General features: G+C 33.0%; 1 protein-coding gene across 1 annotated transcript in view; it reads right to left on the reverse strand.

Annotated features, from left to right (window-relative positions):
- The window catches only part of MLIP (muscular LMNA interacting protein), a 208,336-nt gene that overhangs the window by 69,152 nt on the left and 112,583 nt on the right, over nucleotides 1-26,601 (reverse strand). Inside the window, exons 4-8 of the mRNA XM_015600293.2 lie at nucleotides 23,195-24,745; nucleotides 13,366-13,437; nucleotides 5,441-5,506; nucleotides 5,275-5,358; nucleotides 5,103-5,162 (exon numbers count right to left, since the gene is read on the reverse strand). Of these exons, the coding sequence (XP_015455779.1) occupies nucleotides 5,103-5,162; nucleotides 5,275-5,358; nucleotides 5,441-5,506; nucleotides 13,366-13,437; nucleotides 23,195-24,745 (1,833 nt within the window). The remainder of the gene's footprint in view (nucleotides 1-5,102; nucleotides 5,163-5,274; nucleotides 5,359-5,440; nucleotides 5,507-13,365; nucleotides 13,438-23,194; nucleotides 24,746-26,601) is intronic.

Consider the following 26,601-nt stretch of genomic DNA (forward strand, 5'->3'; position numbering starts at 1 on the left):
AGAAGTGTGGGGAGTCACTTATGGACATGTGAAATCGTATAACAAGGAACAAGGATATTTGTGTACTTGGCAACAATGTAAGAAGTTGAGATTGTAAAGCGCTGGGAAAAACCGGGAGGTAAATGTTCACATAGCAATCACTGCAAATTCCTTGCTACAGTTTAGCAGAGAGTTCTGAGTTGTAAGAATCTCATTGTTCTACTAGATATAGTAATCTGGCTAACCTTGGTTCTTGACTACTGTCTTTCTTATTGTAATGTTATAAATAGTGTGTTCTAAATAAACTCGGGGACACAGACACAGCTTGATTCTGTGATCCCTCCTGCAATTCTGTCTGTCTTCTTTCTTTTCCTCAGTCCATGCTCCCCCTTTCAGGTACCCTCAATTACTTCGTCGGCTGGCTTCCGACAGACCAGCTTCTGATGAGTCCCTTTTCTGATCCTTTCCACACTGATGACAACTGGGACAGCTATTGGAAAAGTGGAGAATGGAGTGCCATAAGAGGGGTGCAAGCAAATGTGAGGGACAATGTCACTGGGGTGGGGAAGAAGTGAAAAATGTTTGATATTATGGAATTTCTATATTCTGAGATATATGCTCCTCCTCCTAAAAATGAATAACAAAACAAAACAAAATAACAGAATGACAGATCCTAAAAACCAGGCTTTAGTACCTGCCACCCCAGTCAGGAGGTATACAGATAGCCAAGCTAGCTGATATGTCCACAGAACTTTGCATTTCCATGGAAAAATAATAGGACGTCTGAAAAAATGTAAATACTATAAAAGAAAAGAATAGTTTAGCCATTTCATTCATAGGTATTTATCCAAGAGAAACGAAAGCATATGATTACACAAAGACTTATTTGCAATTGTTTTCAGCTGCTCTATTAGTAAAAATCCCAATTTAGAAATAATAGAAATAACCCAGGTATCCATCAACTGATGAATAGTTTGCATCTGGTACAACCATATAATGAAATACTATTCAGCAATAAAAATAAATGAACTATTGGTAATGCAAAAATATGAATGAATCTCAGTTGCTTTCTACTAAGTATAAAAAGATAAACTCAAAAGACTACATACTGTATGATCCTATTTATATGAAATTTTTGAAAACAGAAAAATATAGGGACAAAGAAAAGATCAGTGGTTGCTCTGCACTTGGGTTGGAGAGAGGGATATATTACAAAGAAGCACAAGGAAACTTTTTTCATTTGATGAAAGTGTACTGTATCTTGGATATGGTGGTGGTTACACAACTGTATGCTTTGTCAAAACTCATAAAACTGTACACTAGAAGAGTGAATTTTACAGTGAGCAAATTATACTTCAATAAAGCTGACTTTTTAAAAAGAACTATATAAGCTACAATAAAGAACTTTACATAGGCGCTAAAGAACAGAATAGGCACTGAACAAATTCTTAAACTGGAATATCAGATCAAGGAATCCTCTTAAAGGAATTAGGAATTAGAAAAAAAGATATAAAGATTAAGAGATATGGAATACAGAGGCAAAAAAGTGACATAATCAGTATTATAGGAGTCTAAGCAGGAAAGACATATTTGAAAAAAAAAAATCACTAAAAATTAGCCTGAATGTATATGGAAGAAAATTGAAGACTTCAGATGAAAGGTCAAAGAGAAAAAAATGTATACCTAGACACATTACAGGAAAAATCATTAACATCATAGATAAAGGTAAACTACTAAAAGATTACAATACCACTCTGTAAATGATCACTATATAGCAGAGGAATAAATATTATGCTGACAAAATATTTCATAAATATATTGTTGAAGAAAAAAAAACCCAGGAGGAAAAAACGTTGAAGGAAGCTATAATTTTATGTCCAGCAAAACTATAATTTAAATGAAAGGGCAAAATAAAGATATTTTCAGGGACATAGGCCACAGAATCAATACAAACAGACCTGGTTGAATACAATTTGCAAGATTCCAACAAGAAAAAAATGAATCCAGGAGAAAATCATCAATTATGACAAATAAAGATCTAAATAAAGAATAAGTATCTAAATAAAAAAGAGATTTAAAAAATATAACCATAAAAATTCATATATAAAAGTTCAAAAAATATTAACAAATTATGTCTCTATGAATCTCAATTAAAAACATGTGAAAAGTGAAAAGTGCTATAGTATTTATCTAATTTTTGGAAAAAGATTTTGCAATCTTTTAAAAAAGATTTTAAAATTGAGTGAGAAGTAAACATAATTATTGCCTTTAATAATTTATGTGTAACTACAAAACTAAAAATATATATAAAGCAAAAGTTTCAAAAATTTCCAATCAGTAAATGTGAAAACATTCAAAGGAAAGCAGGAAAGGCAGAAAGAAGATATTTTAAGTAGGAAATATAAAATAAGACAGCAGAAATTAGGACTAATATAACAATTATAATAATTATAATAATTATAAATGGCTTAAGACCCCATATAAAGAGAATATAAGATTAAATATAACAATGATATCCAGAAATATGTTGTCCTGGAGAAAATTAGATAAGATAGTTCAAAAAGAAAAAAGAAATTAAGTAATAGAAATTAGTAAAAAAAAAGTAATGTAAAAATAAAGTAAAAAAATTACAAAACATGCTTTAAAATATATATATATTACCTATATAAGGTCAATGTTTTCATACTAGACTAAAAACACAACCTTAAGTTCAAAAAGGTTATATATGCTAGCAAAGGTTATAAAAATCAAACAGATGAGCGTGAATGACAGACACATAAGCATTAGTAATATAGTTTCAAAATATACAAGTCAAATCTAATAAACACTTCTCTAGCCTTATCTTTCTGCTCCTCTTGGTAGCAATCACCCCATTTATATTCTCCTTAATACTCTCCTCTTGTAGCTTCTATGATATCATACTACTGTGATTTCCTCTTACTACAATGGATTTTTCCTTCTTTGCAGGCTCCCCCTCCACCTCTTTTATTAAACCTGCAATGTTTTGTTCCTTAGAGCCCTATACAGGGCACCTACAACATTCACGTGCTAGTCATCCTCAGATCTCTCCTACTGGCTCCAAACACAAGGTTTAAGCCTTCTTTGATATATACCTCAAACTTATCTTGTCCAAAATGAACATAACCATCTTTCCTCTACCACACTGTGCCCCCTCCACAGTCATCTATGCTCAAGGCAGAGACCTGGAACTCATTCATGACTCTTCTTTCCTTCACCTACTCACATCCAAACCCACAGCAAGCCTGACATCTTTGTCTCAAATCCAAATATTTCTCTCTAGCTCCGAACCTATCCAGGCCAACTTCACTGACTGTCTCACTGAACTCAGTAGCTTCCTCACAACATCTATTGTGATTTTTTTCATAGTTTCATATTATTCCCCCTATATTTTTATGTCTTCCTATTTTCCTTGGAATCCAAACTTCATGTCATAGTATGTAAGTGTCTTCACTGTCCCTAGCTCACCTTCTCAACCTCATTTTACACAGTTCACTCCTGGCTCACTATGCTATAGCCACACTGGCCTTCATCTTTATACACACTAAGCTCTTTCCTGCTTCAGGAAATTTGTACGTGCCTGCTCCTCTGCCTGACAGCTATTCTCCCTAATTTGTGGTTGGCTTCTTTCCAACTTTGGTCTCAGCTTGAATTCTACTTTCTGATTACTACAGCCAAAGTATATCCCTTAGGTTACTCTGCCTTGTTCACCATTATCTCCCCAGTGTTTCACAGTGTCAGGCTCACAGTAGGCACTTAATAAATATTTGTTGAATGAAATAATTGTCTTAAAATTGGTGGCCTAGAATAATGTTTTTTAAACACTATAAGCATTAAATATTTGTTAAATGAATCAATACAAAAGATGTTTATTCATATATTACTATTTAAGTCTTATTCCTACTATATTTACTATAACAGGATATTTGTAATATGTTCAATAAATAAAATAAGAAATAAAATTTATATAGTATTTCTTTGGCAAAGCAAACAAAGTTTTATATCTTTAGATTGAAAGACAAAGAATATAAAATAAAATAGATAAAAACAGAAACTACAATTATTCATTTGTAGGTCCTCTCTGCTAATATTCATATATTTTTAATATTGACAATTTCTGGGTTTCTGTGTCATTATTAATGGATATTTGTCTATAACATTCCAATTGAAAATTAGGATTACTTTTCTAATAATAAACAATCTATATATTTAACACCTACTTTATAAATACAGTGTCTAATTTTCAAAAAGAACCTGAAAAAAGCATTTATACTAATTCCAAGAGAGAAAGTAACCTAACAATCATCAATAAAGGAAGAACCTAACAATCATCAATAAAGGAAAAACCTCAACCATTTTGAAATTTTAATGAGTAGATCTGTATTAAGTATATATAAAAATAATTTAAAGAAAGATAGCATTTTATCCCAACACATGAAAATTGTTACATTATAGAAAGGAAATATTTACATATTTAAATACTACATTTAATGCTCTAATAGTACTCTAACAATCTAAAATATTCAGGTTTCTGTCCCTCGGAGTCAAAGAACAATGAAATAGATTCTATCAACAAAAAGAAAAAGAAAAAAAACTCTAGAAGTAATACCCATGTTAAAGTTTTCAGCCTAATGTAACTTTATTTTACATCATGTTCCACTTCTACAGTTCTAAGTGGCTGTGAATTATGTAAGTAGTGAAGCCATGGTTTGAGATGACAATAGGACACAAATTCTACATGCAGTTCTATATAGCTTCTGAAAATGCCAACATATAATGTAGTTTAATATGTTGGCTTTCAAAGTGTTTTGAACTTGGTTCACAGTTAGAAATACATTTACTTTGCAACCCTGTACACACTTACCTGTATATATGTAAACAAATGAAAACAAATGTCAATAGTACCTACACTACTTGAAATAGTCTGATGCTTTACATTCTCACTATTCAATTTTTAAAATGCTATCTGCTAATTTAAAAAAAAATGCTGGTTGCTATCCTCTAAATTAATTTCCCAACTCACTACAGGACTATGACCTGTAGCTTAAAAATCATTGCTCTAATAACTCTTATGGTTCAATAAATTATATTAAATATATACATACTTTGACGGTGTCAGAACTCAACAATGTCTGTAGGGAGCTTGAAGGAGAATCAGAAGAATGCTGGAAAATAACGAAAAAAAGGACAAGGCTGTGAAGCCTAATACTCAAGTAGAGAGAAATGAAGAGAAGCAAAGCAAATGTTTGAATTGCACATTCTAGTCTAAGGCATTACCATAGACAAGGAATCCTGTAAGACCTTATCAATGGTAGCACAGAGCTCTTCAGTTTGCTGCCTGAGCTGTGCAGGGAAACAAAACTGAAAGAATTGAAACCAGGTACTGGGTTAGCAACAAGTTTCGGGATTGCATTTCAAAAGTAGGGTAATATAAAGTCATTACCTCCAGAGGTGGGCCTAATGTGTTGTCCTTGGAGACACTTTCAGTCTTGGCTGGTTCATCTAGTGCCTAGTGATAAATGAAATAGTTCTCATGTGAGGTTTTAGTTAAATATAAATGTAATATAAAAGTCTCTTCAAAGAAAGCCCTGTATATCTCAATATTTAAAAAAAAAAAGAAGAAGAATTTCATGAGCTATTCTCTGAGAGTTAGGCATTTTCCCCATTTGTCTACTTTTCCTTGTGGAGTCAACACCTCTATTATAAGATGCTGAAATAAAGAAAGGAACCTGAGTTTTAAACATACAAAGTAGAATTTGGACATCTTATATATCCAGATGAGCCTTGTTCCCTTCAAAGAAGTCAATGTGAGAAGCCACACACAGAAATAACAATGATGTAGTCATTTCTAAAAATTTTACAAAAACTATTCTTGAGGAAATGCTTCAGAGTCAATTTATAAGAAATATGCACATGCAAAAGAAAATGTGGCCTCATTTTTAATTATTTATATTCAAAAAGTCTTGGCTACCTTATTCTTCAGACTGAACCTCAAGTGATATTTATTTTCAAAATGAAACATACTTTTTATTTCTTACGTAGTTCAAGATTTATAGAACAAGACATAATCAATTTTTTGTAAATATTCCATTTAGACTTAAAAAATATCTGTTCTCTAATTGTTAGCTGCAGGTGTGCATGTGTATATGTGTGTGTGTGTGTGCATGTGTGTGTGTGATTACATCAAGATTATCCATTGTTTTTCTCAAATCATCTCTACTTTTACTGTTTTCTTTTGCATTCTTATTCTAAGAATAATTAAAAGTGGAATTATAAAATCTTATAGAATAGTAGTGAGTCCGTTAATTTATCTTTCTGATCTTAGCAATTTTTGTTCAACATGGTTTGAAGCCATTTTATTAACTACATTCATAATTAGAAGTATACTTTCTTCATGCATTAAATATTTATCATTATGAGGTGACCCTCTACATCTCTAATAGCGCTTTGTATCTTAATATCTACTTTGTCAGATATAACCGTTTCATATATCACTTTTTGCCTCTTTATTTTCAACTTTCTGTAACCAAATATTAAAAATCAGTTGTTTGAAAAAAGCAAATGTTTGGGATTCATTTTTAATCTGGTCTAATAACTTTGTCTTTTCATTTGAGAAATTAATTAATTTCTTTTACTATAATTATTTAATTTTTAAAAATATATTTGTTTTACTTTTGTCTCACTTTTTCTATTTAATTTTTAATCAGTTTTTCAGCCCAAACCAAATAAGGTTAATATCCTAGTTACTCTGTGGGAACTTATAGGCAAGTACAACTTTCATTGTGCTATTAAAAATACTGAAAATTATTTAAAGAATGAAAAAACTATTCACTCAGAAGCCTTGGAAAATTAAGGAAGGTAATTGATATTAACTGGTAACTTTAAAATGGGAACAATACTCAGACCGCACTAAAATTTGGAATGAGGATTATTTCAAGTTTAAATAGCCTTGAAATTTACTAAAACTGCTTTTTTATTGATAAGAAGTTATTTATCAAACATATTTTCTTGATCCACTCCTCCTAGCAGTCACAAAAGTAGTTTTTTTCCTCTGTAGTACAAAAGTGTATCAAAAGAAAATATATTAAATCACTATTAACAGGAAATCTGAAGGTTGATTGCTTTTCACAATTTAACCAGTATGGTTGTACTGATATTTATATTTATTCATTTTGAGTGAAGTGCTCTCAGAATATTCTTCAATAAAAGATTTTTATTAAAAACATATATTTTCTACCAAATTGGACTATAGCCAAGTGAGACATAAATGGGACAGGCTTTGAATTCTATTTTCAAAGATTCTTACCTAACATAAGTTATCAGAAACATTTTATTTGAGAGTCATGATATTTTACTTGGAACAATTAACTTTGGGGCCCAGTTTTTAAAAAGGGATGTAGTAAACTTGATTTTTAAAAGAAAATAGTTTTTGAGTTCAGCACATTATAAGAACTATGAGCAAGCATTATAAATCAAAGTCCTTATGGGAATACATACCACTAAACTATAATAGGTGGTTCTCCCACCAAAAGGAGCACCTCTGATGGAATTGCAAACAATTTTTAGTCAAATATGTTGAATTAGTATAACCAACTCTCTGTGGAAATAGGATTAAGTTCTAAAAAGCTGAAGCATTAGTTGCACTCTAAATAGTTAGAAACTTAGAAGAATAATCTAAAGGGGCCTGTAAACTTTTTTTGTGAAGCCTAGGCTATCTAATTGGATTAGATTTCAAAAAATTCCTGGGTGAGTATTTTAGTAAGGATCTAATTAACCCCCTTAAAATGATTTATGCTAAACCAAAATGCTCCTATACTTTGTTAATCTGAGCAGCTATTGTGTAGAATAAATCCTCTGAGAACTAAAAAACTTTGGCATATAGTCATTAACACAAAACCACTTGTAGGATTGAAGATATTCTTGGCAAATTAAATCTCACTTTATGTAGTTGGAGATTCAAGTCTGAATAGCATTCGGATCTGGAAAAAGAATGGAAATATACACTGAAGCCAAACGGGCTTCCAGGTATATAAAAGTACAGCTTCTTTAAAGACCTAGGAATATTTATCATAAGTTTTTTTTTATATGATGGTTTAAAAGTTTTAAGCATTGAGGAAATCTACTTTGTGTTTTTAATCCCAAGATCTTTGCAGGGTTAAATGTCTTCCTCTCACACAGAAGTAAGGGAGTTTTTGCAAACTATTATAGCCAGTTTCAAACCCATTCACCAAGACTCAATGGCAGGAAAAATCCATACTTTTTCTTTATTTAATCAGGGATATCAGACGGATGTTTCTTATTTCTAGCCAGCACCTCTTCTACTGTAATTCACCTCATCTCATTTAGTAGCTCAACGAATTGGATTGCTTTGTTATTCCTCATCCACTAAAGTCTTCTCAGAGCTAAGTCATTTCCAATTTCCTTTTAATCGTTCTTCATAAAAAAAAAAAAATTTTGTTGCTCCAATTTAATGAGAATTTAAATATATTTTAAATATGTTGTAAACAGGGATTCAAAATCATTATCTCTTATTCAATATTTCTCTCTGGCTAGTTGATGTCACCATTGCATGGTGAGCAGGGAAAGGCTAGGGGATAATCAGATGTCATTTGAGGTCCAATTCAGCAGCTTACTAATGCTTTGTGGTGTCTACTTGGCATCTTTGATCATCAAAATCTTCACAAAGTTGTGAAGATAGTATAGCATTAAACTCAGTGTCTGATACAATCTAGCATTCAATTTGGCAGCCATTGTGACCATATTCTCTAATTGTCAAGAGGTGCCAAGTCTAAAACCAACTTACTTCCCTAACGGCAGAAGGCCTTTATATTTTTTCATGGAAGCAGAATTGATGAGGTTTAATCTATATGCTATAAAACGGAATGTTGAAGAAAATGTCAACCATGAGTTTAATCTGACTAGAGGAGAGAATTAATTGTTGATGTCTAAGACTTGAATTAAATGTGTTAGTTCTATCTTCAAGTCATTCTACAGCATAGACCCTAACAGATCATTGTAATGAGACTACAGCATCATCCTATTAACTTTTTATCTATTGCTATCAGACTCATATCATCATCCCAGTTGTCATACATTAGACCCCTTTATTTTTATAATCCTGTGAGCAAAAATTTGTCTTAAAATCCTGTGGAATAAAATTATAAATTTTAGAGACCTACCTAGGTGCAAACTAAATTAATTCATTCAATAAACTTTTAGCAAAAACCTACTATATCCTTTCAAATAGTTTGTGATAAAGAAAAAAACAATATGCATAATTAAATATGGTTTAGTAAATCTTTTAAAAGAGTTATGTACATAGTAGACAATTGCCTAGGGAGAAGCAATTAGTATAGATTTGGGTCTTGGCACTTCTCCATTGCTAAAGAAATTGGGAACACTCACTATTTATACTAACCTAATTTAAGAGATGTCTCTCTAGTATAGGCCATATGCTAAGTTAGCAACCAGATTTTGTTAAATTTTTGAGACATGCAGAGATCTTAAAATAGTCTCAGCCAAAGACATATGTTAAATCAGATTGGAGTTTACCAACTCATGTCTTAAAAAATCAAACTGGCAACTTAGAATAAATTGATTTGACAGCTGACAAGATATCTCAAATCTTTACATTTCTATTTTTATAGCACAGTCTTCAAAATGACTGTTCTTTATCATCCTTCCACCAGAAAGCAAATAATTTTTACCTCATAACTTTTATTTAAATAATTAATCCTGTATTTTGTATATGCTATTTATAAAATTAAGCTCCTCTAAATTTTTTTTTCTTTTAAACACACATAGCTTACGAACTAAATGTATTTTGAAAATGCATTTGTTAGATAGTAATGCTATTTATTGGAAAACAGTACTAATCCCAGCCTTGATTTTATCCCAAGGAAAACTTGTGAGGAAGAGAACAGGTTATGCAAATTACTTTCAAGACAAAAATTTATACTTTCATGGAAAAATATTAATCAACTGTGAGACAATAAAAATACATGTTATATAATTTCATGGAAATATCCTTCTTTTATCTATCCTTTCCATAATACAGGTACACAAATAAAAATAATAATCCATTTATTTAGAATATTAATATGTATCCTTTAGTTTAATCTTAACTTTTTATCTATTGCTATCAGACTCATATGATAAGAAAGATTAGTCAATAAGAGAGACACCTTTAACATTCTCTGAAAAGGACAGCAGTACACACAGTGGATAAAAAATAATGTCCAAAGTAAAATTATTTTCTTGAGCATATTGCAATAAGGTCTGTGGACAGTCACAAAGCAAGTTAATCTGATTACTTTGTTTCTGCTTTATAATCGCTTGTGTTTCATCCCCATCTCAATCTTGGAGAAGATGATTATTGACAGGAGATTAAGCCAAAGAACCTGAAGCAAACATGTTAAAATATGATCTCTTCCTGTAAAGCCTTAGTTAAGACTTAAGCTAAAAATCCTTCCCTTTTAAATGCATAAGTAAAAAAGGTGATAGAATACTGAATAAGTTATAAATTTAAGTTTGATGAAGAAAATAAATTATAGAACAGAAGTACCAGAAATCTCAACGAATATACTCTTTTGAAAATTATGTGCTTCATCTAGGGGTGATTAAAGCTGAAACCAATCCAGTGATTCAATGATAGCTTAATGTCTCATTGCAAGGGATGTCTGTATTTCAATTTGGAGAAAATTTTGCTTTTACAAATAGTATTATTTTTTAAGTGAGTCTGGTTCCTCGCTAATTATACTATATGCTATAGAACGGAACGTTGTAGAAAATGTCAACCATGAGTTTAATCTGACTAGAGGAGAGAATTAATTGTTGATGTCTAAGACTTGAATTAAATGTGTTAGTTCTATCTTCAAGGCATTCTACAGCATAGACCCTAACAGATCATTGTAATGAGACTACAGCATCATCCTACCCTTAATCGTGGTGTTCTGTGTGATATTAAAGGGATCTAATAAAAATTCCTGTAATCTAAAGTATTCTAAAATGTTAATTCTTCCCCAAATAGATGTTTCTGATAATTGTAGTCTTAATTTTCCTGCTTAACTCAGAAATAAGTTCTTATGATTTCAACAGCATACAATGAGTTCTATTATATAAACAAGTGGGTAAAAAGGTCTAAATTACCAGATTTATTTTGTAAAAACTACAACCATGAAAGGGGCAGTATAATATCATTCAAAAGTGTTAGTGAAAATGGAAATAATTGCTCATAAAATCTTGGGACAAAACTTTTGTTATTTAAAAAGTCTTACAAAGTAGTTTCTCATTGAGGAACACATAACATGGGAAAGCTAACAAAAATATGTGAAATTATACAAAAGCTCTAGAGCAAAAACAAATATTATGTAATATATTGTGACCTTTGAACAATTCAAATATTTATGGTTCCAAAACAATTTATCGTAGCCAAGAGACAATTACTCACATTAGTGTCTATGAAATAATCGATCCTCCCTATAATAACATTATTTTAAATTAGGCATCATGATGTTTACATTTTATTGTACTAAAAATAAAAATAATTTTCCTAAAAAGTATGTTTTATTCAAAATTAAAAACATAAAATCTTTTCCACATGAACTTGTATTAGGTTAAATATATAGTGATACTACCATACACATTTATAAAATGGGTTTGTAATAAAATTGAAAGGCAAGCTAATTATTCTCCATTTTTAATGACTAATAGATTATAATCTCTAAAATTCATTCAATTAGAAGAGAGCTGGTAGACAGAGATTCTGGAACCAATAATGACATCCAGCTATATTTTACAAAAGTCTTTCAAGAAGAATTAACTGTTATTTTTCTAAACAGAAAACTAATATGTGGTACCACAAAGGAATAAAAGAATATGCTAGGTTGAGCGAGATAAGTATGATGGAAGGACACTATGACATGACAGGCTCCTATTCTCCTCTTTGCCTGGCTGCTGAGGGGCAAGAGTTTCTCTCATTGCTGTGGGAGATAGACCTTTGTGACCAGATTTCGGAAATGTCCATCTGGAATGGGAAGAGGGTCTGTGGTGAGGGGACACTGCTACTATGACTCAACATAATCATAGGCAATTAAAATAAGGGGCAACTGGTAAAAGTGTCACTTCCTGCATTCTCCTGAAGCCTCTTGAAATAAGTGTTTTAGGCTTATCTTATTTTTTAATGAGCTATAAAAAGTAGAAATTCAGAGGAGAAGCTAGAGAAAAGTTGCAGACCTCCTGCAGGCCAGTGACACCCTCACCCACCCCAGTTCAAGGCACTCAGATATATAGAGTATAGATTATGGACTACATGTGGATAATTTGGAATTAATTATCAGAGATAGAAAAGAAACACTGCCCAATAATGTTCACCGATATGTTACTTAATTTTTCCCACTATCAATTTCTACTTTTTAGATAAGAAATCACACAAAGGTTTTATTCCCCAGATCATGCTAAAATAAGAATGTAGGTAGGTTCATAAACCAGTGGTCACAATACCATCTGGTTGACAAACATTAACATTTGACAAATGATAATAACACTATTTGAAATACAGATTATAGAGGAAAAGAAAAGAGCTTAATGCACTAAGAAATAAATTGTCTAAATAAATATCATAAAAATAGCATATGAAATGAATAATTTCATAGACAGTACTTGCTTTCACTTCGATTCTGATATGATCCTCCATTTGACATTCATTTGAGCATCTCTAATGTGCTCGTTGAACAATGGGCTTTAATTTAATTTAAATTTAATTTATCTACTGACACAGAATCCTGTAATTTTATAATTAAGGACTCTTAATAGCAAAGCAATAATGCCCTGCAGCCATGTAAAAGCACCTAGGTCACTGGAAGTGATCTCAATCCTCCCTTCCATTCATGCAGGTAGGATCAGTGGCAGGGTAGAATAGATAAAGAGGTTTAGCCCATAATGGGATCTAGGGACTAAATTAGACACACAGCTAACATGTTTTTACCTTGTGGAAGTCACTATGAATCACCAAGTCTTGACCAAGGTAGCCGGTTACCATATAACCCCATTTTACCTCTACGCTTTTAATCAATGTGAAGAGAGGTGGAAACTCTTGAATATAATAGCCATTTAAAATCCAAAAGGACAGGGATCTATCCAAATCTGAATAAGTTTCCCAGGGCTACTTGACTTCAGACTGGACAGTTCTAAGTTCATATCTAGCCTTTAGTGATAAATTAATGATGTCTTCAATTCTATTCACTAAGATGCTTTCATCACAGCATTTCATTTTAGTAAAGGCAGAACTTTAAAGCAGAAATTTTAGAAAACATAACAAAAATGACATTACAATCATAAAATTCACTCTCCTTTTGAGTCAACACTGACCTTCTGTTCCAAAAGCAATGTGTTTGTAGGGATTGCTGCAAAAGCCTTGTAGCTTGACTTGGTCTTGTATTGCTAGAATAGATAACCAGAAAGCAAGAGTGGAGATGAAAAGGGGAAAGAATATGACATAATTTTAGACTAGTTCTACCAGGTTAAATGACAAGTTATCAAATGAAGAAAACAGTTATTATGCTTGAACAACTTGTTTTGGACAGAAAAAATTAGCTCACCATGTTAATATTTTATTAGAATTAGAAGCAAAGGAATATCACAGTAAAATGTCAGCCTAGGAATTATAGGTGATTCTATGACATATAGTTTCAGAACTTAAAAATATCAATTTTTAGACAATTATTTATAAATTTCTCAATAGCAGCATTCTCTCATAGGTATACTATTCTAGAACTGTGGGGGTGGGGGGAAGTTACTTGATTCTCAAAGAAAAGTGATTCTTTTTTATACTGCCATAATTAAAAATATTATGCCAGTAAGTTATATTGAACTCTTGATACATTCTCTTACATCATTCATAAAAACAAAGATCAGAAAACACAAAATTTAGTAGCATTTTAATATGCAGCATATTTTGAAAGGAAGTAATTTCATCAATTTAACTCCGAAATAGAAAAAAACAGAAAGCTCTTAATCTTAAATTATAAACCTTATCATCTCTTGTACTAACATAATAATGTTAATAAATTAAATGATAAAATGGCCTATGTTTTAAGGAAAACTCAGAGTAATGTAGTTTAGTCTTGTATAGTATCTGGAGGAGAGAGTTGAACATGAGGAAGTTGTAGAAATTAGTATAATATACATAGTTAAAAGCCCGGTTTTGATATTGTTCTAGGTCCCAAGCCGCTTAACTAAGTCAAGGCTCCTATCACTTCAGAAGCCCCTGTCCTAGGCAGCTGCCCCAAGGGCTCAGAGTCAGGAGGAAATTGGCACACAACCCCAAGCTGTCTCAGTCCCAGAAAGCAGACCAAAGAGCCTACAGAAGAAGCCAGGATAATCAAAAAATCAGACAAAACCTTGAGTTGTATGGATATAATTGAAGGAACTTTCATTACAGTTACTGGTGTGTGGAAGGTAAGAGGCTAACACATTCATTTTCCATAGGAAGAAGCTGAAGTAGAGAAAAAATCAAAATGCCAGACTTGGAAGAAGAAAGTCTCAGGTTCCTTCAAGATATCGATTTTGTACTGCTATGGGCTTCAGACAACAATGTGTTTGGGTAAAGTCAGAAAATGAAATACCACCTCCTCAAGGAGAATAAGAGTTGACATTTATTACTAGTCGAATTATATACATTGTCTCATTTGATTTTACAGAAGCTCTATAACTAAAGAGTCTTTAAGAACAAGGGATCTGGTGAAGTTACGTATAGCATTGTCTAAGACTACACAGCCTATAAATAGTACAAACAAGTTTGGCACCCACGCTTGCCTGGACCCAGCATCCATACTTTCTCTATAAGATAACATTTTCTCCCAAAGAATATCTAAACAGAAAAATAATACAGAATAAAATATATCATTAAAACTCCATAATGATTTTATGGATATTTAATTGTAATAATAGTTGCAAAAATAACAATAGCTAACAATCACTATGAGTCAGGTACCATTCTAAAAGCTTTATGTGTATTACTTCATTTAATTATCACAACAAACCTATTGTCCTTGCCTCTCATTCTGGGATGCGTAATCATTTATAATGCTTGTTCTATCTTCAACTGCCCTAAAGATTATAGTTGGAGAAGCTTGTACAGAGAGATATCTTGTCATTGCACCCATCATGCCATAGGATCTTAGAATCAGAAGTGATATTGAAGCCCTTCTGGTTTAACACCCTCATCCAAGACATGAATCTTTCTGATCCTCTGTTCAGCCACCACATAAACACTGGCCTACCTCCTAAGGAAGCACATTTAGGTTTATGTTTGAATTGGTATAAAATTCTTTCTTCTACTGAGCCAAAGTATGCTCCCTGCTAACTTACTCCATTGGTCCTTTTTTGATCCCTTTGGAATCATGATGCATGTCAAGAGCTCTCTTCTTCATGATACTTGTAGTGCTTTTTCCACCAACCCATCCTTATAGTTCCTCAAATGATTTCACTATCCTCATCATTTCTCTTTGTCAATATTCCTTTAAATTAAAAAAAGATTGTGTTTAATTAGATAGATTTTTAACACAAAGTAGGATATAATCGTCACCTCCATGATATTAACATAAAGCTAATTAATGCAATGAAGATGATAATAATTGGAATCATCTCTGGTTTTTGTGGTGAGGTTAGAATATACAAGAGAGTGAAGTTAGAGTTATTTCATATTGTTGGGTCACACTGAATATGCTATCACCTAAAATCCCTAATACTTTGATTTTTAAAAAACATTTGAAATTAAACTCCATCCTATAATTATGCTTTTTTCCCCTCTATATCCCAAAATAGTACTTTAGGCATATTTTTATCTAATTTCATCTGACGAGATTTGGCTTGTCAGTGTAAACTATGAAGATAGGAATGTTTATATTATTTCATGAACCATTTTGTTAGGTATGTCATTTTTATCTTCATTCAAGTTATACCAGGCATAGGGAGCTCTTGTCTACTGGGTTCTGCCATCCAGGTGGACATCAATTCATCCTGTAAATCTACTTGGATATAGCAGTTCCACTAATGAATTCATTCAGCAAAATATTATTCAGTATTGACTTTGTGACATGCATTGCTCTAAGTATTGGAGATTCAGCAGTGAACAAAACGTACAAAGCCTTTACTCTCTAATGCTTATGTCCTAATGAACGAAGACAAACTATAAACAAATAAGAAAGTAAAAGAAAAGTCATAAAGAGACAAATAATATATAGAAAATTGAAATAAGGTGATGGGATAGAGTGACCTTGAGAATGCTTTGGATGGGGCACTTGGAACAAATGCAAATTCACAGAAACTCATCAGTACACTTCACGTTTCTCTCCTGGTTCATGATATCATGAGAGATATCACAAAAGCTAGAAATTGCCAGGCATTCAATAAACATCTGTTGCTTGAAGAAAAGTCTGACTTCCAGTTATAATTGTTTTTGTAAACATTCATAAACTAAGAATATAAGCCATAATTTTCAGAATTTACCTTCCACTTTAAAAAAAAAAATGAAATATATGACTTGCTTCTCTTTTTCTGGTAATCTCTTATTTCCCATCATTTACAATAATTTTGTACTAGAAGTAGAAATGTTATCTGTTTGAGATACAATTTATGTAGACCAGGAGATATAAACTTTCTTAGAGCGACTTGGTAATCTCTCTAATTCCTCCTCTATTTTAAGCTTTACGCTTCTCTAAGACAAATATAGCCTTTTCTTTTCAGTCTGAAAATCATTTTTGTTACCATAAGAGATACATTTCGGGTTCACTATATTTCCTCTAGGTTCTCTTAACAATATTCTAATTTGGAGCATATTTTTTTCTTCAATATTCCAAAGCTTCCAGGTATAAAAACAAATTCATTGGTTTTCTTTCCTTTGTTTAAAATTACAAATCTAGTCAAAGTAATTATAAATTACTAGTCAATCTAGTCAAAGTAATTATAAATTGAATAATAGACTTTAGGATTACAGGCTGTAATCGCCATTGGCTAATAATAGAAGGTAGAACTGACCAGCCTGACCCTAAATCTCACAAAAAAATTGAATGATACTTATTGTATCTCTCCAATGCTTCCAGTCAACATTCAATAAATGTCTTAAATATCCACTACATGACAGATGCAGGGCAAAGTTTTGGTTTAGAAAGAGAAATGGCATTTTAATACATAAATTTATCAAAGGTAATCCTATTTATAGGCAATGCTAGATATTGCAACATAAATCCTGGATGTGAAGGTGGGGATAGAAAGAACACATCCTTCTCCTTCAGAAAAATATTTCCCACTACTATCCTATCCCTTATCGCTGATGTCTAAAATTCTACCACAGGCTGTAGTAATAAAGACCCATAAGATCTCAAAGTGAACTATATTATTTGCCTTGAGAATCAGGGATTGGAAGTCATGGTTATACTTTAAGTACAAATGAATGGCAGAACATCAGCTTACATAAACAACAAGAAGAGAGAACACTGACAAAGAGCCTCCCTAGCACCATAGCCAGCTTCTCCTTCCAGAAGCATCCATGAGCCAAGATGAGGGCATTAGCCTAAACATACACTTACTGCTTCTCAGTGACCATGCCTGCATTGCCTGAGTCAGAATCTCCCTGAGATGAAGTTCAACTCCAGTTCTGATCCAATTCACAAAAAGAAATTACCCAGACACCTGGATTATTGGCAGAGCACAATCTCTGTAACTATCCTGATAATTGAAATGGTGGGAGGAGGGAAGGATATAAAAAATGGCTACAGACCATAGCCTGGCAAAGATGAATATAGCAGTAGCTACTAAGAAAATTTCTTGACTTTTTTCCCAGGACCTTTTCCAATGGCTGATTTATCTTTTTGTGTTTCTAGCATTCTAAACATAGGGCATTTATTTCATTGTATTACAATATTTTGCCATCCCTATTAGATTTTATATTATTTCCAACGTCTAATACCAATCTGGCAAAGAATAGATGTTCAGCAAATATTTTTTGACTTAAAATGAAGTATTTAATTAAACATTACAACAAGGTTCAGAGGACATAAAAAATCATTTTAGTTCTCCATCTACTGTTCAAGACTTAGACAAGCCTGACTGATTTGAGAAGCCATTCCCCATTCGACACATGCCCTGAAGGCATTCTCAATATGTTAAGTCTATAAAGTCATCTTCCTTCAATGATGTGAACTTTCGAGATTTGAACTCATGACCTTGAATTCCTGTTTTTATCTTTTTAGTAGTCTTTTATTTGAGTTAAACTGCACAAGCCTCTCTCGACTAAAATGAAAATACTCCCCAAGGGGTAAAAAAGATGCTTTGGTCAATCACCAACATTTGAGTGTAAATCATTGCTAAGATCAATTCAGAAAGGCTAGTTGGACAGAAGCGAAGAGAATGGGACACAGCATTGGTTAGTACAGAGATGGAAGTGACAGATAGCAGGGATGGGAGAATCAAGGAAAGTTCGGAATCCCCAGAAACACACCAAGAACTCTGTGGAGGACATAGAGTTCAAGACAGTGGGATAAAAAGACAAAAAGGAAACAGAAAGATACACATGGCTAGTTTCAGCTGTTTTACCATTTTACACACGGCTGGCTTTAATGATTATTGGATGTTTGTTACCTACAAAATATATACAGAAATCCTATCTTTGTTTTCACTGCTATAACATCACCAGAGCCATCACCACTTGCCTAGATTGTTGCAATAGCCTCCTAAATTGTTCTTACTTCCCCCCCTCACCCTCTCAGAGTCTTCTTAACACAGCAAGCAGCCAGATAGATAAGATTATCTATTCGAAACCCTCCAATGGCTTCCTGTCTTACTCAAATTAAAAATCAAAGACTTAAAAGGGCCTACAAGAACCCATAGGACTCAGCTTCCAGTTACATCTCCCTCTGACAAGCTCAACTTCCCCTCACTCACTCCACTCTTGCTATGCTGGCTTCCCTATCTGTTTTTGTACTTGCCAAGCATTCTCTGGCCTCATGAATTTTTCCTGACTACACTCTCTTAAAAAAGAAACCTATCTTAACAGCCCAGTGTAAATTTGTGACACCATTCCTTACCCTGCCATACGTTTATCTATACCACATATGACTTTCTAACACATGAGAAAATTTTACTTATTTGGGGCGGGAGGCAGCTATTGCTGATTGTTTCTCTTCTGTCTTAGAATACAAACTTTCTATGAGTGGCTCCTTTTCAGTTTTACTTGTTGCAATATCCTTACAACTTTGAAAAGTGCCTTGTACATAATACGCACTCAATACATACTGAATGAATAAATAATTTGTTCAAATCTAGATTAACTATTTTAGCTCACCAAGGTACATTCAATATTGCTCATTTCCCAAATTACATATGGATCAGCAGAAATAGAGAAGGTTACATAGAGATCATTGCCATCAAGTTTCCAGTGTGATGTGTTTGGAAATGTTTGGATGTCTTAAAGGAATGAGAGTATAAATAAAACACTGGCTGTAAAAGTTCATAAAATATCAAAAAGCTACCAACTAGCTTCTTAAACACTCTATGTATACACATAACTTTAAGGCCAGAGCATGCCACTGAAGCCCTTATAGTTAGAAAAGAGCTTCAGACCATCTTTAGTGAGTGGCAAAATGTTTGAAGTTTTGATATAATGGCCACCCCAAATCCCCATATGAAATACCATGATAAGTCACTAGGAGAAAATTTAAAGTATTTCATAAATGAGTGCAAAACATTGGAATCCAAGTACAACTGCATGGATTAATTTTGTGATATTCAGGCTTTCTCAAGACAACGTAGGTGTTGATCAGAGAGTAACCTGAACAACATTCTGGGGGATGTCCATCCTGTGTAGTGTCAGGATTAGAATGTGAAATACTATTTTTTAACTCTATCTGAAATTAAACTATATCAAGCTAATGCAAACGGATTTAGGACCTTAAGATCTGATCTATGAAAAAGAAACATTAAACATGCCTTATACCTGAATTTAGCTCAGCATACTCTAGCTGTTCCATTTTATTTTAATATCAAAGGCCAGGAGGGCCCAGACTTTGAACTGACATCCTTCAAGCATTCATAATTTAATTTGATGGCTGTTTGTATTCCAGGACCTCTTTCCTTTTGGCATCTGGCACTGAGTGAAACTGATCTCAATCTGAAGCTTTTTGACTTCAAAGATAGCCCTGTACTTAGATTAGCACCACAGTGGAAGAAGCAAGACAAGACACAGCCAAAAAAGCATATAAATTCTTTGATATCAGAAAGCTTTTGTCTATTTCCCCCTATCAATCTATGAAATAATCTTAGCAATTTAAAGAACACTAGTCAAACATCAAAAGAAACTTGGACAAGATTTACCTATTCCAGCATCCATTTTAATGAATGTTTTATACTCAAGTTACAATTTCTGCAAATAAGAGTTTGCAATAAAAAATTGTATATGTATGCTGATTTTTACTGGAAAGATAATAACAAGAAGCAAGAAAGAAATGGCTCAGAGAGAAAATATTTTTGCAGAAGTTATCAAAAATTTTACCCATTATAAGAAATTTTTTCTGTTCAAAGCAACAGATAAATATAGATAAATTTTGACCATTCTTTGTATTTTCATATTTTATGTACATCAAATTTATGCATTTGTGTAAGCTTGAATTTTAACTATGAAATAAAGAAAATAAAACAAAATATAAATCAAGTGCTGACAAATCTTCAATATTGGGAGCAATAAGTGAACATGTCTTCAACAAACTCGATTTTGGGACAAAAAAGGACTTGACTTTATCCAAAGCCCCACTGAGCCAACCCTATTTAGTTTTCCAACTCTAAAACATCACCAAACATGAATAAAGCAACGTGAACCACAAACAGAAACTCTTTGAAGTAGCCTCTGGGGTAACATCGCTTTTCACAAAGGTAATTAATAATTTTTAGTGTATGGCAGTATGGTTTAAGAAATAATTGTTAATAAATTCAAGGAATTGTAATGTTTAGAACACCGGAGTTTTTTAATACACCACAAATGAATTCCACAATCACACATATATGTTGAAATGATAATCATCAGGTCATTTTACCTCAAATAAATAAGATTTTCTAATTTAAAATTATAGAAAAAGTTAGGTTTTCTCCATCCCATTTGCTTTGAAAGGTTAAAATACAAGGACTTAATAATCTCTAAAAATATATTTTTAAATGACCCAAATATAATATAAATTATTCCATAATAATGATGATTTCCTTCATGAGAATTCTTTAAAAAGGCTAAAATAATAATTAACATGAGCTTTTATTCTGTAGTAATAAAGCATAGTAATAAAGAATATGGCCCCAAGAATCAGTAGACTTAAAATATATATATCGACTCTGCCATTACAAGGTATATGACCTGGGCAAGTTATTCACTGAACTTCAGTTTCTTGGTGTATAAAATGGAGAAAATAATATTGCTAACCTCATATGGTCATAAAAATTAACTGATGTAGACTCAATTAATTATTAACTATTTTGCATTACTACTAGGATATCTCTTGACTTACAGAAAATATTTGGTATGTTACTATAATTATCATTACTATCATCACTATTCAATGTTAGGCCAATTTTCTTATGTCTACACATATATTCCCCTGGAATCATCTTCTATATATTTGGTCGTTTACCATTTCTGAAATACCAACTCCTTCTCTCTTCATTAAGATAAATCCTAAATATTTCCTACAGGACTGACATTTATAATAACTACCCTCACTAACCATATCTCAATAATATTTCTATTATATCAAATTTAGTGAATAATTATGTATAATCTGTATTATACTGTTAATATTTCCTTATATTTATTTTTTAGCTTTATTATAGATTTAATAATTCTATATAGCTTCTCCACATTATACATATCTATTTTTTTTCCTTCCGAATACAATTTTTTTAAGGCAAAAAATTCTTTTTTACTTTCCTTACACACATGCACAAAAACACATCTCGAAAAAAAAGGTAGTATAGTGGTAGGCATATAGTAGGTGCCTAATGCATGCTTTCTAACTGAATTATATTGCAACATCAGTCACAAACATGTGGGTTGGTTTATCTTTCATATCTTAAGTTCATCATTCAAACAGTGACACAATTGAACACAATCTCCGTGGAATTCAGAAACTCTAAAAGTGCGTTATTTCATTGTACCAAACTGAATATCCCAATTCTTTCCTAATACAGACACTTTCACAATTTTATTTTATTTATAGAACAGTAACTAAATTCTGGGTGTATAAGGTGCACATTCTAAATTATTTGAGAGTAGTTGGGAAGTTGGCATGTTCTAGAGCAGAGTTGCCTCCCACTGGAAGAAATGAACTCTATGGGTCATTCCTTCAAATGTTTCCCTTCTCATATTAAAGTAAATGCCAATTTTACATCTTTGCTCAGTGGGTTGCTTCAGAGCACTTAAAAGCCAATATCTCTCCTCTCTTAATTCTATTTCCTTAATCTAGCCTGTCTATTCTTTCAGTATTTCATAATTACTGTTTTCAGTGTTTATTATAAATCCAATAAATTTCACACAAAAAGGAAATTTCTATCCCCTTTTATCCTATATGTATATAAGTAAATCCATATTGATTTAGCTTGAGGTATGGGGAGTAATAAAGAAATCAACATGGTAGAAGGGAAGAAAATTGATCATTATAAATGAATGATGGCAAAGGAAATAGAAAGTTTTCAAATTGGCTTGGCAAGAACATGGGACTAGATGTAAGATAATATACTATTTCACATTAATCCTGTCTTATCTTCTTTCTGTACCGGATATATTGATGGATAATATGGTCCACATTGTTAAATAATTAGAAATGTATATATTCCCAAATCTCAACTAGCTGCTTTAAATTCCATCTTGGGATCAATGATATAACTCATATTATGCCTGATGCTATAAATATAAAAAGCTACCATAGAAGAGAATTTGCAAAATCAAAGAGTTTTACAGAAACATGCACAATTTTAGACAGATTATAATTCATCTACACGTTCAAATATACCAAAACCTAGGCCCCCGACCCTTGCACTTTCTCTACTTCCTTGTAGGAGCAGAATGAATGTCATAATTATTTATTTTATTCCTTGGAAAAAATATTCTTACATATTCAAAAAAAAAAAAAGCATGCGCCATACAACATGCAAAAAATACCTTGGGTTTCTTATTTTGAGGGCCTGTTGACATGGACAGTGCACAAGGTGAAATCGGCTCCTTCGTTCTTGTTAGAGAGATGGGAGGTGATGGAGTTGAAACAGATGACATGTGGTCAGATATTGAGCTTTCAGATTTCCCACGTCTTGAAGGCAAGATACCATTGCCACAATTTGGGTGTAGTGCTGAGGGACTGAGCTGGAACGCCTGAGTGGGAAGATTAGCATGAGGGAGAGGAGGTGACCCCAATTTGGGAAGAGAGATGGGAGGTGAAGGAGGAACTGAAGGTTTCTGCTCCTGGCCAGATAGCTGTGGTGTTGCTTTCTGGGATCTGTTCATCAGATTTGAAAGAGCTGGGGAAGGATGGAAACATTTCTCTGGAGCAGAGAGTGTAGCTCTTTGGTTAGTGGGAAATACAGAAGATAATGTAGAGGAGGCTACTGTAGAAGGATATGTGTAAATATTCCTGGGCTTTTCTGGACCCCTGAGGTCAGTATCCCTTTTGCCCTTCCAAGACAAAGGAGAAAAGCTTGGTGGAACAGGAGGAAGACCTACGGGACTCAATGTTTTTGTTTGTAGTGAGGAGAGCATTGGGTCGGTCTTCAAAGTAGGCGATGGTGTTTTCTCCACATTCAAAGAAACAAGGCTGCTATTAACATGTTTTGTGGGAGAAGGGGAGAGTGCCTGAGAAAAGGGAGCAGATTCGGTGAAAAAAGGTAAGTGAAAGCGTTGCTGGCTAAGGTCAGAGACCTGGTATTCCCTTTGCTCTGGAGACCCAGCTCTCAGTGAGCAACTTGAGAGAGACTTTTTAGGGGTGGGTGGGGTTTGCTTTACTTTTTGATCAAGTGTGAATGTGGAAGAAGCCAGGGAATTAAGAGAGAAAGTGGGACAGGATGCAGGGGAAAAAGGTCTCTGGTGAGAAGGGTCTGACTTGAGGATAGCAGTGAGAAGGGAAAGTCGGGAAGGCACCGGGGATTTCACCCCTGACTTTGAGAGATTTCCACTAGATGACACTTGGCTACAGATAGTGGAAGAAGAGCCGTGGAAAGAGGAAGTAAATGGTTTTGGACTTGGAGAGAGTGAATACATGACAATACGGACTGGTATGTACGAGGCTGGATTCGACTTCACAGAGGCATCAGAGAGTGGTGAAGAAGAGGTTCTCGGGCTTTCTCTGGGGCTAAGGGCATGCGAGGTCAACATTGTCGTTTTCCTCGGAACTTCAGATGTCGGTCCAGGTTTTTGATCTGTTGCGCTGGGACTGGATAAATTAGAACCCGATAACTGAGTGGAATGGGGAAACTGAACCGTCGAGAAGTTGCCCTTCGATGTAGAAAGGGGTGAAGAGTGAGCAGAAGTTTGAAAATACGTAGCTGTCTCTTCCACCAAGGCCCCACTGACATCCAGCTGCCTACTGTGGAACTGCTCTAGGACAGAGGCTCCGCCGAGGTTGACTGGGTCAGGTGGCGTTGTTTGATTAGTTGGAGAAACAAAGGAGAAAGCAGGTGGTTTACAGGCAAGCTGCTCAGAGGTAGTGGAAGAAGAAGTTAACTAGAGGAAAGAGAAATAGATAGATTGTAATAGGACATTATTTGTGAAACTATTGAAATAGTCTTGGCTCTGTGTGTTTATGCCAACAGTCCTATACTGTTTTACACGAAAGCAGGTATCTTAAAACTACATAAAATGGAAGAAATTCTGTTTTGCTAATGAAGCATTGCTTCGAAGTTGAAATAAAATATATATAAACTGTGAAGTATTATATTGTGTAGTTCATTTATTGCTCAGAATGAACATCAATATTAAATTGTATTCACATATTGCCATTTGGAAAATAATTCACTGACAAAATCTAAAATAGTTATCTTAAGTTGGAATCATGCGATTTGAAAAGATTTAAACCATCAAAATAAATTTCAAAATTCACTTTGAAAAATGAAATAGATTTTCTTCTATTGTAAGAATATAAACCATAATATAATAATGACTACAACTCTTAAAAATTTTAACATACTTCAACTGTTTAAAATTCTAAAAACTTGGATTACTCCTACATCGTGAACCTGAAAAAATGCCCAGAATTCAAAAGATGCAGCACTCAAAGACGGCACACAATGAGAAACAATGAGAGAGTGAAAGCAAAGTCTAAAACAGAGAGGGAGTTTTAGCTTACAAAAAGTATTTTTTCTAATTACTTGCCAGGATGAATATGAAACAAATGACTTGGTGATGCTAAAAAGAAATATGTACTCTTTCATATCAAAAGAAGCCAGAGTACTTTACAAATGCAATCTGCCTGAAACAATGCAATCCACCAATCTCACATCAAATGAAAAGAAAATAAAGAAATACCGTACCCTTTTCAAGAGAGGCTAGGGAGAATTTGTGAAATAACTTTGTGTATGTATTCTTGTGCCGCTTTAAAAATCACTCAGTACCTCAAGTACTGAAATTATAAGTGATTCTAAAACCAAATCTTTTAAACATAGGTTTCCTTTCAAAATTATTGCTTTTATTCTATCAATCTATAAGAGAAAGGGAATACTTATGTCTAATAAAGAATTTAGGGAATTAATGAACATTTATGCATTTAATATGAATATAGTTTTTGAGTTACATAGCAGGAAAATATACAACCGTAATAATTAAGCTTAACAAAAGATTGATTTACAAGTTCAGTAAAAAATCATTCTTGTTTTTGTTTTATAACATGTTAAAGTGTCCATCAGACTTAATACAAAGATTTTTCATATCATATAGTTTTGAGTTCTAAAAAATATTTAAAATTATAAATTCAAATAATTCACCCCAAACTACTAAGCTTATGAGTAAACATACCCGAAATATTTTTCTTTGTATATGTAAATTCACATGTGTAGTTGCAACACAGAATTCTTGCCACATAAATAATATTTGAATTATACTGGCATAAACCAAAATATCTGAAAATCAGGAATAATTGAAAATCAAGCAGAATCCAATCAAATTGACAAAGAAGGCTTAACAATTGCCTCATATAAGTTTTACTTAGAAACAATTCTGCTTAGCCAGTGTTTATGTAACTGATTCATGCAATTAGCCATAAATGAAAGTCTTCTCTTATAGTTTGCGGTGATGGTCTTTCTTCACAGAAGAAATGAAGAAATTTCAAGACTCCATAAGGTGTCTTTTCCTGTTATGCCTCAGCTTTTGGTAAAGAATTTTATAAATTAATAATAACAGCCACAAAAATCTCATCACTTTTTAGTCATGTTTCCAAATAACTTCAACTTACATGACAAACTTATTCATCCTGATTTCTCCACCAAGCCTGTTCTCTTTCTTCTCTACTGCTTCTTTTTAACCTGATCTTTGTTGATTCCTTTGCATCAAACACCTCTCAGAGTTACCCCTGAGTATGTTCTCTA

The sequence above is a fragment of the Pteropus alecto genome, unplaced genomic scaffold, assembly GCF_000325575.1.
Source record: "Pteropus alecto unplaced genomic scaffold, ASM32557v1 scaffold7, whole genome shotgun sequence".
In the NCBI taxonomy this organism is placed as follows: Eukaryota; Metazoa; Chordata; class Mammalia; order Chiroptera; family Pteropodidae; genus Pteropus; species Pteropus alecto.